Source organism: Orbicella franksi, chromosome 3 (assembly GCF_964199315.1).
Source record: "Orbicella franksi chromosome 3, jaOrbFran1.1, whole genome shotgun sequence".
Classification (NCBI taxonomy): domain Eukaryota; kingdom Metazoa; phylum Cnidaria; class Anthozoa; order Scleractinia; family Merulinidae; genus Orbicella; species Orbicella franksi.
In genome coordinates this window covers 28,220,100-28,237,165 of record NC_138147.1, presented here as the reverse complement: position 1 = coordinate 28,237,165, position 17,066 = coordinate 28,220,100, and the positions used below count along the sequence as shown (strand labels likewise).

Here is a 17,066-nt window from a genome sequence, read left to right as displayed (position 1 = left end):
ACATATGAATCACAGACAGTTTGGAAAGGCAAATTAATAAGCCATATAGTCAAGCACCTGGTTTACTACTTATTTTTGTCTTGCGGCTCATGGATAATTTAAAAAGAACAAATTAACAAAAACTGCAGGAATAGAGGTAATTGCGTTTTATTTCATTTGATCAGAATAGACATTGAAATAATGGCTTTGTCAATTTGGAGCCCACTCATCCCCTCCCCCTCCCTCTCTTCCGAGAATGTGTCGGCCATTTTTATAGCATTCCTTTCCTCAGGCTAGGTCATTTGCTATAACAAGGAGAGTAACAAATTTACAGGTCGGCTTGTTTACCTCCCCGGCCAGTTTGATGGGTTTAACATCTAGACAGAGCTCAGTTTTTTGTTGTGCAAGCGCCGGGGTGCCTGGCGCCCATTTGAAATAAGTTCAAACAAAATTATTTGTGCAGATTTGTGCATAAAACTCGCTCTATTCCCGACAGCTGGCCAATGGGAGGAAGCTTCGGTACAAGGCTATCTTTGAAGCGCGCAATCTCGAGCCCAGAGTCTTCCCGCCTGGGTCAGCGGTTAAGTCTTCCCGCCTGCCGACCCAACCGCTGCCAAAGCCGGGAATACTCTAGGCTTGAGATTGTGAAGTGCATTGCACTGAGTCAAATAGGTTATTTTTGTACGAAGTTCGTCTCGATCGTTCAAACCTTTACTATCCCTAGCTAATTCGAAAGGCTGACACGGCTGTTATCGCTAGCTTTAATACTGTGTAATGTAGTCCACACGAAGAAGAATAGAATTTTTTTTTGTCTTCCGTCTCTTCATTGTTTCGGCGTAAAACGATAAGTCATTATTTGAAACAACTTGTTTAATTATTTACAACAATGATAAAATTTTCTCTGAAACCCGTTTCACTGAGACAGAAACATATATAATACCAATATCTTAAAACGAGTAAGCACAAGTTTCAATTTAACCTTTCAAAAACTTCTAAAATCACTTTAAACATCATTAACCATGGTTTCAGCTTTGTCGTTCAGGTCTACACGATCTAACCCGAAAAACAAAGACGAAGCACATGTCTCATTGTGTCCTTCACTGCTTGTCTGACTTCTTCTAGCACAATAAAGATCGGGTTATTGAAGAGTTTGTGAGAAATAACGTGCCTGTAAAAGTCCAAGCAAACGTAGCAGATGAAGAATCTGCATTATTAGTCACCAAAACGGACGCCACACCATAGGGTAGATACTGACAAGCGACCGACGTCAGTTGCAGCCACATTGCAGTGGTCACTGCCTTTTTGTACCCCGCTATGTTCAGTTGATTTGTTTGGTTCGGTTGTTGAACACGGTCTTGTACTCGATTTTAATGATGACGGAGGTTGAGGAAAATCGAGCTTACTAGGGACAGTGGTATGCTTATGGTGCTAAACCATCAGGATATATGGGGATGCTTTTCACAGTCAGCACTCCACACAACTGAGATATAACTTGTTATAAACTGCGGCACTAATGCGTCAAATATTCCATTATTCATTCACTTGATACATCCAGGAAATAGCGGTCAGAGGCTCTGAAATAAGACCAACACAGAGATCAGTTGTTGCAAGGCTACGGAGCAAGAGTTTGCATGAACGGCGGATGAAGTGAAGACTCCTTGTGAAGAGCAACTAGGTTCAGAGCATTAATTCCCAACAAATGCAGTTATGGACAGGAAAGAGTTTACTCCTGAAAGAAATGTCAAGTGGACGCGTAGTCCAGCAGTTAAACCTGCCGAATTACATACTTGTTGCTCAAATGTTTTCTGCTGTTCATCAAAATTACAGTTTGCTGCTTTCATATCCACTGGATAGCTATTTGTAGCTTTACTGCCTTTATCAGTTTTGATCAAAATCCGTCAACGACCACGATCAAAACTGCTTATCGTTGCAAAATCACGAAGCCGCATTTTTATTAATAACTGAAGCCAGTCTAAACGTTCTTTATATCGTAGGGGATGATAACTCATCAAACGCTAACATCATGATTGACAATTTGTAAAGGCAAATCAACTAGCTATACACCAGAGCAGCTGGTTTACTACTTGTTGTTTTTCCGTTGAAGAAAAGAAAAACTGAATAATAAATCATATTTTTCATTCGATGCTTTTTCCTTGTTTCTCATTGGCCGAGAGCACATCACTTGACCTGCAAATAACTGCTTACAAATAATGGTCTGCTTGTGCGTAGTACCGTCTAAATGTGTTTTGCTGCAAATAGTATTCTGCTCACGCGTAATTGTAGCCACGCTCTTGTGGGAAAAATGGCAGATCGTTTCCCTGAGCTGCCAGAGAGTCATTTAAATATGAAAACAAAACTGAGTAATCGAGTGCTCAAACAATTATTGAATTCGGTTGTCGCAAATTAAAATAACGTGATTTGTGAGTGTCTCGCAGGTCAGTTATTTGCCTAAGCCTTCGGCTCCGGCAAACATATGCATCAAGCCATCTCCGAGTTGCTTTTTACCTCTGTTTCAAAACGAGTACTAGTCCTGGTGCAAAACCTTTGATATGGAATGAGTTTGATTTGCAAGACAATGAACAAGCAAGAAAAACTCATTTCAGTATGAACGGTTGGGTGCCAAGACTCGTTTTGAAACAGAGATAAAACAAGCAACTCGGAAATAGCTCATTGACTTGCTCCCCACCCTGACAAATCACGATATTTTGCTCTACCTTATCCGATAATTGTTAACTATTGTAAAGATTCGTTGAAATTTTAGAACAAAGCTGACGACGAAACATGGAATGAACACCAGATTACACTGAACTTGAGGTGGTTACTGTAAAAGTCAAGAGCACACTATTAATACTATAAGTTCTACTTTTTTCCTGACTCATGCACTAGTAAAGTACTGATTCATTTTGTGTCAGAATTGCTCAACCATCTTATAAGAACTCCCGGCTGACTGCTTGTTTTAATTAAACCGTGTTTTAATTCTGTGTAATGTAGTCCACAAGAGAAGAATTGCAATTTGTCGTTTTTCATCTCTATAGTTAAAGCAGCTGTAAAATGATAAGTCGTCATTTGAAACAACTTGTTTATTCACAACAATGATAAGATTTTCTCTGACTCCCGTTTTACTTCGACAGAAACATCTAACATCGATATATTAATTAAAATGAGTACGAACCAGTTTTAATATAAGACTTCGAAATCTTAACCGTTAAACCTCAGTAGTTTTCAACTTTTGTCGGTCTACAGGATCTAACTCGAAAAACAACGACAAAGCACCTGTCTGATTGTGTCCTTCACTGTTTGTCTGACTTCTTCTAGCTTCCAACAGTAAAGAATGGGGTTTATTGATGAGTTTGAGAAGACCAAAGTGGATGTGTAAATCCATGCGTACGAAACAGATGAAGATTTTCCACCATTCGTGATAAAAGCCGACGCTACACCAAAGGGTAGATAACAAGCGACCAGCGTCAGTTGCAGCCATATTGCAGTGGACAACGCCTTTTTGTATCGTGCTATGTTCAGTTGATTCGTTTGGTTCGGTTTTTGAACGTGGTCTTGTACTTGATTTTGATGATGACGAAGGGTGAGGAAAATCTTTGTGTAAGAGAAGATTGAGATTATAAGACACACTGGTACACCTATAATAACAAACCATAAGGTTATGAAGGGTTTCCAAAACCACATTGCTGAAAAGAGAGCGGGCAAAACCCATAAGGTAATAACGATCACGTATGTTCGCTTTAAAGTTACAACTTGTCTGTATCTTAGTCCCAACAACAAGGCGAGAAGTCTGTCCACGCTTATTGCAGTGAGAGTTCCGACTGACGCTCCACACAAAATATAACTTATTATAAAACCTATTACTACGTGGCGACAAATATTCCAATTTTCATTCGCTACAGACATCCAATTGATAACGGTGAGAGGCTCTGAAATGAGACCAACACAGAGATCAGTTGTTGCAAGGCTGCGAAGCAAGAGTTTGGACGGCGGATGAAGTGAAGACTCCTTGGGAAGAGCAATTAAGACCAGAGTATTTCCAAGAAACGCAGTGACGGACAGGAAAACGTTTACACCTGAAAGAAATGTGAAGTGGCCGTGAAAACCAGGAGTTGACCATGACGAATTACATAATTGTTGTTGAATTGATTTCTGGTATTCGTCTCCAGTAAAGTTTGCTGTTGCCATATTGATCTACAACCGACTACAAGGTGTAGGTTAATTAACCGTACGCTGTAAACGATTCTGAGAACGAGTCTTCCAGCAAAACCATTCATATGAAAATTAGTTTGATTTGTATGAAAATGAATCTCTAGGCGGAAAACATTTGCATATTTATGAATGTTTTCACTCAAACACCCGTTTATAAACAGAGGCAAATCGCAACTCAGAAATGACCTATTCCTTAACTCGGTATCACTTTCGACGGAACTTGTCATCGTTGCAAAGTTACGAAGCTGTGTTTCTTAACAAATTACGAACAGCTTAAACTCTCTTTATTTCTTGGATCGCACCAACATTAAAAAGGTATGAATCATTGACAATTACGAAAGACATATTAATTAACTATATAGTCAAGCAGCTGGTTTACTACCTATTTTTGTTTTGCGGTTGAGGAATAATTAAGGGAAAAAAAAGCAAATTAAGAGGTATTTGCATTTTCTTTCACTTGATCAGAATAGACATCGAAAGAATTCCGAGTCCACTCATTCCCACCTCCCGCCTCTGTCTCTCTCTCTCTCTTCTCCAAGAACGTGTTGGGCGTTATACAACTTTCCTTTCTTCAGAGTGCATAGGACAGTTACAAGAAGAGTTACAAATTTACGTATCGGTTTGTTACCCTGCCCAGTTTTATGGGTTTAACATATAGAGCCGCGCTCAGTTTTGTGGAGTAAGCGCCGTGGTGCCTGGCGCAAATTTCGAACGATCTGATTTGTTCAGATTTTGTGCGTAAGGCTCACTCTGTCTCCGACCGGTGGCCAGTGGGAACGGAAGCTAGAAAGGCCGCGCTGGCTATTATCGTTAGCCTATTGCCTTTTGACTCCAAGAGAGTCATCAAAGATTTCTGCGCTAACAAGGGAAAAATGAAGGCTTATATTTCCTTGAGTGGCCGATAATCAGTATTAACCTTATCATTGGATATAATTCAATTCGAGAGTTTTCATTGGCTTAGCCATCATAAGTTATGAGCCATTATACCATGTTATACAAATATGGTAAGCTCTGCCTGAGTTTTGGGTGCTTTTTATATTTATTTTATTTTAGTTTTCTTTATCATTTCATGGGCGTTTTTAATTTTAACAATTATTCCACTCGCTCTTGTTGGATAAGAGATAATTATAGCCAACTTGGCGCTACACTAAAACTAGGGAATATCCGAGTGATATTCCCCAATTTTCAAAACTGCGCGCGTGTTGCGAAAACTATTTGAAGGATGATAGACACAATAGCTTCCATTTGACGCGAAAATATGCTGGGATATTATATTTGTCCTTGGACAATTTCTGTTCCTCAAAGCTCACAGTTTTCCTCGAGCTTAGCTCTCGGGGAAGTGTTTCATGGAACAGATAATGTCCGCGGACAAATATCCGAGCATATTTTCGCGCCAAATGGAGGCTATTGTTTATACAGTCACGTTCATGAATATGACACACTTCATTGCTGTAAAATCCCATAAAGAAAAGGGATCGCAGTTGAAAGCTAAGCATAAGATTATTGACTCAGTCAGCGGTAATACTAGTATAACCACCTATTCATATGCTAAAATATCGGGAAAAGTTGGTACTCTCAATTTTTGCATTGCTTCTCGGAATTATAGTGAAAAAAATAATGGCTAGCTACTCTCCTGTCTTTCATAGACAATCAGACCGATAAAGGTACTCCTTTATACCCTGGGTTTTTTTGGTCGATTTCATCACGGCACTATTGGTCTTAAAATACCTTATCCCAAGGCTTCGGATAATCCTCTTGTATACCTTTCAAGTAAACATATTGCTGTGAGGTCAGTCGGTCCAAATAGTAGACATTTGAGAAAAATTCGCTCAGTTTCTTATGCATTTAAACAAGCCAGCAAGTATTGACAGGGGGGGGTGGGGGTTGAGGGTTACATCTCTGGGAGGGGTAGGGTTGTTTTAGTATGTGAAAACGTACCTCAGTTCAGTAGGGAACATTCTTTTCTATGGAGACATGAAAGAGCCTGTGATGATGATTCAACTGGGACGCTTTTTCACAAGTAATGGCAACTATCAAGCTGTCATAGCACAGTCACATATGTTAAGATTACTCTATAGCAGTAGCCGAACATGTTTGGCTATAAATAACGCGAACAACAAAAAATAATTCTACCAGCGCGTTCATTCCTTGAATTGCACACTTATCTTGAGGCAAATTCCGCCAGACCGTTTCAAAATGCTTTTTTCACAGGTGATGATGGTTTTAAATCTTATACGTTTAGAAAATTGACTTTTTATCAACATCGTCATATGTTAATTAGGGTGCCATCCCACCTTAAATATCCACCGCGATGTTAGTGTACCGCCAAAACAACTACTTCGCATGGGACGACCTACATGATTTGCAAAAAATTTCGGACGTTTAATTTATTTCGGACGTTCAATTCGGACAAATCAATTCGGACATTTCGGACACTTTGTTGAAATCAACTAAAGTAAAGAGTACTAAGAGAAGGATATTCAAGTCCAGTGTAATAGCTGTGTTGCTGTATGTTTTCCAGCACAAATGCCTGCGTAGGCTTTTAAAAATTTATTGGCCTATGCGAGTGTCAAATGAAGAGGTGCGCAAGAGAGCTAACATGGAAACTATCAGCGAACAAGTAAAGAGAAGTAGGTGGACATGGATTGGACACGTGCTGTGAATGGATAACAGTTTCCTCCCGGCCTGAGTTGCACTGACATCTTGGGCACCGGAATGAAAGCGCAAGAGAGGAAGACGCAGAAAAACCTGGCGTATAGGTGAGTAGAGAAAAAGGGAATGGCGATAGGTTGTTGTTCTTGGGTAGACACAGAGCTGGCGGCGGCTGACAGTTTTGGAGAAGTAAACTTTCTGGCCCCACTCTCCATACGGAGAAGCGGAACTAATGATACTTACTTACTTTGGCCCTTTACTCCTCCCGCAGCATAGGCCACCAATGACAACTCTCCACTCTCCTCTGTCCTGAGCTATCCTTTCAAGTTGTTTCCATGTGTGTCCAGTCCTTTTAATGTCCTTTTCAAGCTCCCGCCGCCAGGTGTTCCGTGGTCTCCCTCTCTTTCTTTGACCTTGGGGGTTCCAGTTCAGGGCTTGACGGCCAATGCTACTAGGTGGTTTGCGTAGCGTATGGCCAAGCCAGCTCCATCTCCTTCGTCGGATGTCCTCTTCCACTGGAGTTTGCTGCGTCCTTGCCCATAGGTTCTCATTGCTGATAGTCTCTGGCTAATGGATTCTTAGGATTCTACGTAAGCACTGATTAATAAAGGTCTGGATCTTCTTCATCGATGCTTTGGTTGTCCGCCATGTTTCTGCTCCATACAACAATACCGACTTAACGTTTTAGTTAAACAAACGTACCTTGGTGGATGTACCGATTTCTCTGGAGCCCCAGACCCTTTTTTAGCATGTTAAATGCTGATCGTGCCTTGCCGATCCTAGTTTTCACATCTGCGTCTGTTCCCCGACTTTTGTCCATTACACTACCTAAATAGGTAAAAGACTCAACTTCCTCCAGTTCTTCCCCTTCAATTTTGACTGGCTCATCAGTGCCTGCATTGATCCTCATGATCTTTGTCCTCTATTTATTGAGCGTCAGTCCTACTTGCATTGAGGTGCGATGCAGGTCCGATGTTTTTTCCTGCATCTGCTGATGATTGTGTGACAGAAGCGCTAGATCGTCCGCAAAGTCCAGGTCGTCCAACTGCGACCACAAGGTCCACTGGATCCCGTTTCTTTTCTGGTTTGTGACAGCTCTCATGATCCAATCTATAGCCAAGATAAACAGAAAGGGTGACAGCAGGCATCCCTACCTCACCCCGGTCTTAACCTCAAACTTCTCTGTCAGTTGCTCCTCGTGAACCACTCTGCAAGACAAACCCTCATAAGAGTTCCGAATCAGATTGACGAACTTCATGGGTACACCATAATGTCGGAGCAGCTTCCATAATGTCTCCCTGTCTACGCTATCGAAAGCCTTCTCGTAGTCGACAAAATTTACGTAAAGGTGGGAGTTCCATTCAATTGATTGTTCCACTATAATTCGCAGTGTTGTGATCTGGTCGGTACATGACCTGCCTGGCCTGAAGCCGGCTTGCTGAACCCGGAGGCTGAGATCTACCGGCCCTTTCAACCTTCCCAAGATAACTCTGTTCAGTACTTTCCCTGGCACAGACAGGAGTGTGATCCCTCTATAATTTGAACACAGGCCAAGGTCTCCTTTCTTGGGGATCTTGATCAGGAGTCCTTCCTTCCATTCTGAGGAGATCTCTTCTTCTTCCCAGATTTTCTCAAACAATCCATAGAGCATCTCAGCAAGCATCTCTGGATCTACCTTGAGTGCTTCCGCTGGAATCTCATCTGTGCCTGCTGCCTTGCCATTCTTCAGTTGTTTGATGGCCTTCCTGATTTCTTCCCTGGTGGGCTTACCACAATCAATTGACAGGTCTTCCTCTGCGGTGGGGATGTCTAGTGTATTTGCTGGAGCTGGTCTGTTAAGAAGCTCCTCAAAGTGTTCTGCCCATCTACTTAGCTGCTTATCCGCACCCATCAAGACACTTCCGTTCTTATCTTTGACCGGACGTTCTGTTCGTCCAAACTTTCCTGCAAGCTTCTTGGTTATGTCATAAAGCTGTTTCATGTTCCCACTTGCTGCCGCCTCCTCTGCTTCCTGGGCCATTCTATCCAAAAAGTTCCTCTTATCTGTTCTGATATTTCTCCTTACTTCACTGTTCACTTTAGCGTATTGTTTCTGCGCTTCTTTCTTTGCTGCCCTAGTTCGGCAGTTGTTAATTGCCGCCTTCTTAGTTTTCCTTTCCTGTATCTTCTGGTGTGTCTCTGCCGAAAGCCATTCCTTCTGTTCAGGTTTCCTTCGGCCCACCAATTCTTCGCAAGCATAGTTAACTGCCTCCTTTATATCCTTCCATTGCGAATTAATGTCCAAACCCTCATCGTCCTCATGTAACTCCTGTAGGATTTGGTATCTATTGGACAGTGTCACTCTGAATCTCTCTGCCATACTTACATCCCTCAGGAAATCCACATTATATCGTGCTCTTCTTCTTTCTTGTCCTGTTCGATTCCTTCTCAGCTTAAGCTTAGTTTGGCAACTACCAGATGATGATCCGATGCAGCATCTGCTCCTCTCTTGACCCGGACGTCTTCTAGCGATCTTCTGAACTTCTTTGCAATACAGATGTGGTCGATCTGGTTCTCTGTTATAAGGTCCGGGGACACCCATGTTGCTTTGTGTATCCTCTTGTGCGGAAACACACTGCCTCCAATCACCATGTTGTTTAAAGCACATACATCTGCAAAGCGCTCACCATTTTCATTCATCTTACCGAGCCCCTGTCTTCCCATTACTTCATCATACCCTGTGTTGTCCGATCCAATCTTGGCATTAAAGTCGCCCATCAGAATATTGATATCTTGGTTTCTTACCCTGCTGAGGATGTCGTGCAGCTGATTGTAGAACCCATCCTTCACCTGATCGCTCTTGTCATTTGTTGGGGCATACCACTGCACTACATTCATCCTAATGTTCTTCCTCGCTGTTCTAAAGGATGCTGTGATGAACCTTGGTCCTCTTGCTTCCCACCCAATCAGGGCTTTTTGTGCCTCTTTCGTCAGCAGAAGTGCTACACCCTCCGTATGGGGAGCATTACTCTCTTCATGTCCAGAATACAACACCATCTTTCCTGTTGTCAGTCGCAGTTGTCCTGACTGCTCCCACCTGGTCTCACAAAGTCCCAGCACCACAAGGTTGTAATTGTGCATTTCTCTAGCTACCTGGGCTGTCTTCCCTGACTCAAACATTGTTCTGATGTTCCAAGTTCCGATGTTTAAGGTTTTTCTGGTCGACAGAAGGGTAGTCAGCGTTGCACGTTCCTTTCGGTTTTCCCTGCAACTCGTCATGCACGTTCGCGAGGAAAGCCCTTCTTCTCCCGGAACTTGTGGACTTTGTGGATTCATCATTGGTGTTTCTGTAGCAGCATAGCTTTTACGGGGTAGGGATGCTAACCCTACGCCCAGCCTTCCTCCTTTCTCAGCCGGGCTTAGGACCGTCCATGGCGGAGTTGGAATGATGACCTAGAGTAAATTTGCGCCAACATAACAAAACAAGAATAAAGCTGAAACAACATCTGTGAAAATGATAGTCACGGTCTTACTGCACCCTCAAGGTATTGCAGATATACCGAGGAGAGAATAACCCAAATTCTATCAAGATGTTACGTATCTCGAGCACTGTCTCAATTCAGAGTTCGCTCCATAAATTAAACTAAGGTTTTTGGAGCTACTTAAAAATGTTATGTTATACTGTAAATGATTTCGGACGCTTTTTTTATCGGACACTCTCTGTGTCCGAAATTAAAATCGTCCGAGATTTTTTGCAAGTAATGTAAATCCTCCATAAGAAAAAAGGATGGCGTCTGTACATTTTACTACAATACCATGCGAGCCTTATACAGCCCATAAAGGCAGAAGGAAAGCCATATTTTTGCAATATTGCAAAAAAAAAAATGGCTTTCCTTCTGCTTTTGCTTCATAAAGTATGCTAGGTTTGAAGAAATCAGAACTTTACGTTACGTTTTTATAAGCGTTGTCAAGGATTTCGTGCGCTACGAAAATGTACCGGTCGCCATCTTTTTTCCTATGCAGGATTCCAAGTTAGGTTGATCCAAACGGGTAAACCTCGACCGTTGGGTCAAACGTTACTTCTATCCGTCTGAAACATTCGGATAGAACGTCTTGGTCTATCTAACTCAGTTGAGTCAAATGATGAATTTATCATGGACATAATTCGCTCAGACTGTTGGTTCGTCTTGTTCGCCTCATGTGAAGTTCGACGTCCGCCAAAGTGTCTGGAAACGAGAGGGATGCATTTTAGCCGTTGAAGCCTACACACGAGATCTGTAGCTGTTTCGAATGTCATGGAATGTGCTCCATGCCAGTCCCACACTGCCCTTTAGTGTGTGGAATATTTCTTCTCAAACACTCTCCGCTATTTTGCGGTGGATTCATGATCAGAAATCACGGAGCTCACTCAGTGATACTTTTAAAAACAGCACCTGGATGGTAACAAAGTTCGTCTTACGCGGAACACGCGTTCCCGGCACGTGTCACAACTAACCTCATTCCCAGGGCTTCCCCTCCCAATTTTTAAGGGGAAAGTCCTGTGGACAAGGCTAGCGTCCCAACCTCGTTCTCAGGCGAAGGGCTAGGACCCTGCAAACGAGGCTGATTTGAAGAGCGAGACGATTTGGCTACTACTTTTCAAGACCCGCATATATTTATTTATAGCGGCAGAAAATCGCGATATAAATCTACACTTAATCACGTACAGATTGGTGTCATTTTTCTCTTTTCCTTTTTGTTTCTATCTCCTTTGTTGTGTTCTTGTTAATGTTGGTTAAACTGTAATGCAAGGACCACTTCTACAAACAGCAGCCGAGTGAAGCCGGATCTTGGTTTAGATCAGGATCAGCAGTGTAAAATAAAGCATAAAACCAATTGAAAGGCTGACCGAACGGCTGAAAAGGGTAAATTTAATGCTCAATATTTCGGTTAGACAAGACTAACCTTCTTCAGGGGCTGCACTGAAGCTCAGTAGATGTGGATAAAACGGTTACAAACAGTTTAAATGATACTTGTTAATGTCATTTTTTTTCTCTGTTCTTTTGTTTTCTTTGTATTTCATGCAATACTTTGCCCCCTGATTTCATTTCATTTCTGTATCTTTTGCTTTTCTGAGTTTTTCTTTAATTCCCAGGCCCTATGTTGTTTTTAATATTTCAAGGGTCACGTTTGACGTCATTGCTGCTCGATTCACAACACGTGTGTTATTGTTTTACCTTTCCGCCAATCAGATGACGGCATTGTTACTTGCCAGATGGCTGCATTCATTACTGTTATTGCGTACAACACAAGACTTTGGCTCTATTTTTCCATTTATTAAAACCCGAAACGGCCTGTCTTTGTTTAATACAAAACAAGCACAGGTGCTTGGCATAGAAATACCCAACTCCAAATATGCTGATATCAAAGTCTTTGAAGATTCAATAGCAGCGTTTACCCACCCCTGCTCATCATCTTTTACTTATTTTCCACGAAGACCGAGCAAAAAGTTGATTAAAATGTCATGTTTCCTTCAGACAAGCAGTGTTTCGTGTTTCATTGAAAGCTTATTTTTTGTGACAGGAAATATGAGAACGCTAAAAAGCCAATTTTAGATAAATGAATGGATCGACTTCAAATGAGGATGAACCAATCACGTTTGTTGGCATTGTGCCTTTGACAACCACCCAGCCAATGCGAAGCGCTCATTGCGTTTCCGCGCTTTGAAGTTTATTTATGCGGCACCTTTCCGTTTCTGTTTCTTTCTGCTGTCAGCTTGGTCGGTGCTGGAGCTGGTTCTTTATTCTTTCTTTCCGTAACTTCTCGACAGTTGACTTTCGTGAAATGGCCGAAGAAGCCCCAGAGCTCAAAAGGGATTCAACCATGACTGTGACTGCCAAGGTGCGAGAAAGATCGAAAGCGCGCGAACACCGAAAAATCTTTAATGCGAAGGTTCCCTGCAACGCGATTGAATGATTATTCCTCTTTTTTTTGCCTCAGGAAGGAGCACAATTTCTTGAAGAGCAAGGGAAAGTACACGAAGATGCAAAAACAAGGGCGCAGCAAAGAGAACTCGAGGAAAGCGAAGAGGAAGATGCTGCGAGCAAACTAAAAAGAACTTCGACCATGGCAGCAACCGCTCAGGTAAGAGCCACAGTTCGAAAGTTGTTTAGTTTCGCTTTCTGTCGAAGATTTAAAATTCAGAAGTCAAGGCGTCTTGTACCATATGTTGTACATTTTTAGGAGGGAAGCGATCTCCTTGGAGATGAAGAACGCGGTAAAACACGATCAGAGACCGCCGCCATGAAAGAAGTGGACGAAGACGCCGAACAAGACGAAAGCGGCGAAGACGACGACGAAGAAGAAGAAGAAGAAGCGGAAAATGGTAGCTGCGAAGAGAATGGCGAAGAGACACCAGTTGTCAAACGAGATGGCACGATGGTTGCGACCGCTGCGGTGAGATCATCGACAATTTTCTTCGGGTTTATGTTTGGCTTGTTTGAAAAGTGTTTTCGCTGATCAAACGGTGCATTCCTCTCTTAGGAGGGCGAAAAGTTTTTGGAGGACGCTGGCCACACTGTGGACGGTGGAACACGTGGAGAAACCGAAGCTGTGAAAGCGGCTATTGAAGAAAGCGTGGAAGATAAACAAAACGGTGACACGGAAGACGAAAAACCTGACCTGAAGCGAAAGGGAACCATGCAAGAAACTATCGAGGTAAGGAAAACTGCAGCACGAGTTGTTTTGAAAACAAAAAATTGCTCATAGTTAGACTTCGATTTTAGAGACCACTGTTGGTCTGTAGAAAAAGTTCTTATTAAATTTCTGTGTTACTTTTGTTTGTCATTGTCACATGGAAATTTAAATTATGTTAATAATTTCCGCTTACAGATAAAATGGTTCTTTTTGCAAAATCGCCACACGCACTGTTTGCAAGTGGTACTTTTCCAGTGATTTCCACCCGAAGTTCAACATTGTGCAGCGAAAATGATATCGACAAGCCTGAAATGTACATTGCTGTCTGTCACGCCATTTTGGCATGTCATGCTTGCTTTATCGCGGTTTTTTCAATTGTTTATGCAAGGAAAGCTCATTGTTTTATGACAATGTGGATCTACTTGTTCCCGAGACAAACAGCTATTGAATTCGCAGCTAGACGCCACGCTTTTCACTCCTAAACTAAAGCGGAACCCGATTTCACCTTGGCTTGAGCGATGACAAAACTCCGTCTTCCGGTTCAAAATTTGTTATTGAATAACACCGGGATCATTGAAATGCACTATTTTTCAACAGGGCAAAGTCTAAATGTGTTCTTCAGAAAGTACACATTTCTACAGCTTTAGTTAATATGTGTCTTATGTGATTCAACATTTAAGATTTGCATGTTCCTTATAATTTTCGCGGCACTAAATGACATAAACTCCTGACAATCTATTTGAAATTTTTCACTAGTGACTAACAATTAAAAATCAACCCTTGAACAGTTATATCATCTATTATGTATTGAATAAATGAATGGGAAGATTTTTATACTTGCATAGAATAATTTCTGTGGGCTGGTTTATTTGGCCACCAGTTCACATCAAAATCAAATTATAGTTTTGAATTGTTTACTCAGAAACAATATTATCCTATTGATGCTCAAAATTTCAGTTTTTTAGTGTACCGATAGATTGAAAATCTAATTTTGTTGTAATTCCGAATCATGAAGTTTTCAAATCAATACAGTTTTTAAATGTACAATATTATAGGCTTGTCACAGGTCAGGAAATGGTCAGAGAAAAAAAAATTCTTCAAGGTCAGGGAAAAGCCAGCGAATTTTATTCTGAGTCAGGGATAATTGACATTATATATGAAGAAAAGTCAGGGAAAATTGAAATAATTTAACACGACTGATTTAACACCGTTGAAGGCTTGAAGAAACATTTGGGATCACTGTGATCAGAATGATATTTTTACATTATGAAGAAGGAAAATTTATGGAAAACTTGTGAGTCTTATTGAACAAGTGGAAAGGAAGGTTGTAAGTTCACGCCAGAAGCCACTACTAGATATGACATTTTATATTTATTTGGTCACTGAAATTGTATTTTTAACAGGGAAAAACATTTTAAAAGAGAAATAAACACTTTAACATGACATTTTGGTGTCATCTTGTCACCACTGTCAAATGTGGATTAAGTCATTCTGTTCATGATGAGATACATGTATATAAAAAAAATCAAGGGAAAGTCAGGGAATTTTGATAAGTAATGCCTGTGGCAACTATGTAATATTACTTGAAGGATGGCATTTGTTTTAAAATATTCCACTATTGACAGACTTTCCAAACACCTTTTCAGTCATGGTCTCGCACACTGCAATGTCAGTGAAAGACCCAGCCACATCGAAAGCAGTGTGGTTACAAATAATGCTTTTGTTAATGCTACTTAACAATAATAAAATTAATATTGAAGAATTAGAATTTGAAGTCAGAAGGTTTTTTAGAAAGCTTTGTTGTCAATAATTTTGTCCTCACTTATTTCAATTTGTTTTTCAGGAGGGTGAAGAATTTTTGAAAAAGCAGAAAACCACCAATGGAGACCATCAAGAAGAAGAAGTGACGGCTTGACCTTCTCTATTGTATTGTAATACTTTTATGGCTACAGGACAAAATCGAACACATTGTACAATATAAATATATATACATAAATCACATTTTCTTCCGACAGCAAGTTTATACCACATTTCTCTTTGTGGTAAACGTCATGTAGCATTTTATTGCTTTTTAACATGGACACTTCTTGTGATGTTTTGTATATGTGTTAAACAGGCCATTGTTTTCTCTTATACCTTTTTGCTCTCTCTAGTCTGATTAACAGTGGTTTCATTAAGAGATGGGTAGTGGGAAAATTGAGGGGCAGTTAGGATGATTTTAACTGCCTGGTTTGACCATCTAGCAGACAGTTTTTGTTATAAAGAAGTTGAGTTCAAATAGTTTTACTGCCTGTGAAACCAGTTTCCCTCCTGGTGAAAACATCAATGAAATCCCTAGATCAAGGCCATGCATTCTTTAATCTCTTTTTATCTTAACATGTCAATAAGAGTTGAGTTGCTTATCTTGAATAATAGTAGTCAAACATATTCTATTCTTGCTCTTTGTGGAGATCTTGGAAGCTTTTGTAAACATGTTCAAACAGCCACAGATGATGTCAACAAGACAGCAGAAAACAGGAGCATTAAAATGTCCTTTTACACAATATGTTGTGTTCGCACTGTATATAACTGTGCCTGCTATGATATTGTAATGGTACACAAGTGTTAGGGAATACTCTTTATACATTAAACAAATCTCATGTTCCCCTTTTGTTATTTGCATAAACTCTTTGTTGACCTTTGATCACTTTTTTCCTCACTCACAATAATTCCTACAATGTGTTTAAAACTGATAGACTTTGCAAATTCCTGACATCTTTCATGATGTTGAGAAGAAGTGACACCACATTTTTACCGCTCAACAGCTTCATTTTAGAGCTCATGCCAGGGTTAGAGTGTATATGTCTAGAGTTTCAAAGTTTAAAATAAACTTTAATAAGCTGTTAACTGTTAAAGCCACTTGAGAAGAATAACACACTGTGCTTTCAGGAGGCTCTGTTAACATGGTGTCTGTGCATAATGCATTAATTTAATGGTAGTACATAAAAACACTGCATCGTAGCTTTCATTTAATTAAGTCATCAAGCACATGCGTTACGTCTAAAGACAAAGCTAGAAGGGCTTCTGCTGCATAATATTACCAGTAGTGCATAAGCATATTGTTGATCAATAGCTTTGATGTAGGGAAGGTACTGTTCGTTTAAAAAAAAAAACTGCAAGAAAACAAATTATAGGGAGAGTTGATCCAATTTTTGTGCTGCAGCCGGACCAATGTCACTAACTGAATGCCTGGAAGAGGGTAAGATAGACGAACCAACCAAGGATTTACTAGATGTAAACACAGGTGCAGAATGAGAAACAATTACGAGTCAACGAAACGAAAGAGCTCAAAAGACTAACAAAAATACAAACAAACAAAAGGTACCCTACCCCACCCCCGGTTATTTTGAGTTAACCTTACTAGTTCCAGTTTCAAACTGTTGATGCTCGATCAAAAATCTGAGTGACTTGTACTGCATTTGAAGGGTTCTGTAAGAATACGAACGGAAGTTTTGATGTGAATTATCGTTGTATTGGAATGAAGGTACAGTATGAACCTCCTTGTTGTGTTTTTAATGGAGTAATGGAGCTAG

General features: G+C 40.7%; 3 protein-coding genes across 3 annotated transcripts in view; 2 read left to right on the top strand and 1 right to left on the bottom strand.

Annotated features, from left to right (window-relative positions):
* Positions 1–3,225: 3,225 nt before the first annotated feature.
* LOC145482491 (melanocortin receptor 4-like) lies at positions 3,226–4,385 on the bottom strand. Its single transcript, XM_081461092.1, has one exon. The coding sequence runs from the start codon at positions 4,162–4,164 to the stop codon at positions 3,226–3,228; it is 939 nt and encodes a 312-aa protein (XP_081317218.1). The 5' UTR covers positions 4,165–4,385.
* Positions 4,386–12,550: 8,165 nt separating this feature from the next.
* LOC145481788 (uncharacterized) lies at positions 12,551–16,131 on the top strand. The gene is made up of 5 exons (XM_081460324.1): positions 12,551–12,699; positions 12,799–12,942; positions 13,042–13,254; positions 13,342–13,515; positions 15,338–16,131. Exons 1-5 carry the CDS (start codon positions 12,643–12,645, stop codon positions 15,407–15,409), a joined length of 660 nt encoding a protein of 219 aa, XP_081316450.1. The 5' UTR covers positions 12,551–12,642; the 3' UTR covers positions 15,410–16,131.
* A 115-nt stretch (positions 16,132–16,246) lies between these two features.
* Positions 16,247–17,066, top strand: part of LOC145481782 (uncharacterized) — a 35,402-nt gene continuing 34,582 nt past the window's right edge. Inside the window, exon 1 of the mRNA XM_081460314.1 lies at positions 16,247–17,017. The gene's annotated coding sequence lies outside the window, so the exon portion shown is untranslated. The remainder of the gene's footprint in view (positions 17,018–17,066) is intronic.

What these genes read in the sequence shown, in the direction of transcription:
- LOC145482491 (XM_081461092.1), bottom strand. Translation starts at nt 4,164, where the DNA reads ATGGCAACAGCAAACTTTACTGGAGACGAATACCAGAAATCAATTCAA.
- LOC145481788 (XM_081460324.1), top strand. Translation starts at nt 12,643, where the DNA reads ATGGCCGAAGAAGCCCCAGAGCTCAAAAGGGATTCAACCATGACTGTG. An exon ending in CCATGACTGTGACTGCCAAG is followed by an intron (nt 12,700 to 12,798) that starts GTGCGAGAAAGA and finishes TTTTTGCCTCAG; the next exon opens with GAAGGAGCACAATTTCTTGA. An exon ending in CGATGGTTGCGACCGCTGCG is followed by an intron (nt 13,255 to 13,341) that starts GTGAGATCATCG and finishes TTCCTCTCTTAG; the next exon opens with GAGGGCGAAAAGTTTTTGGA.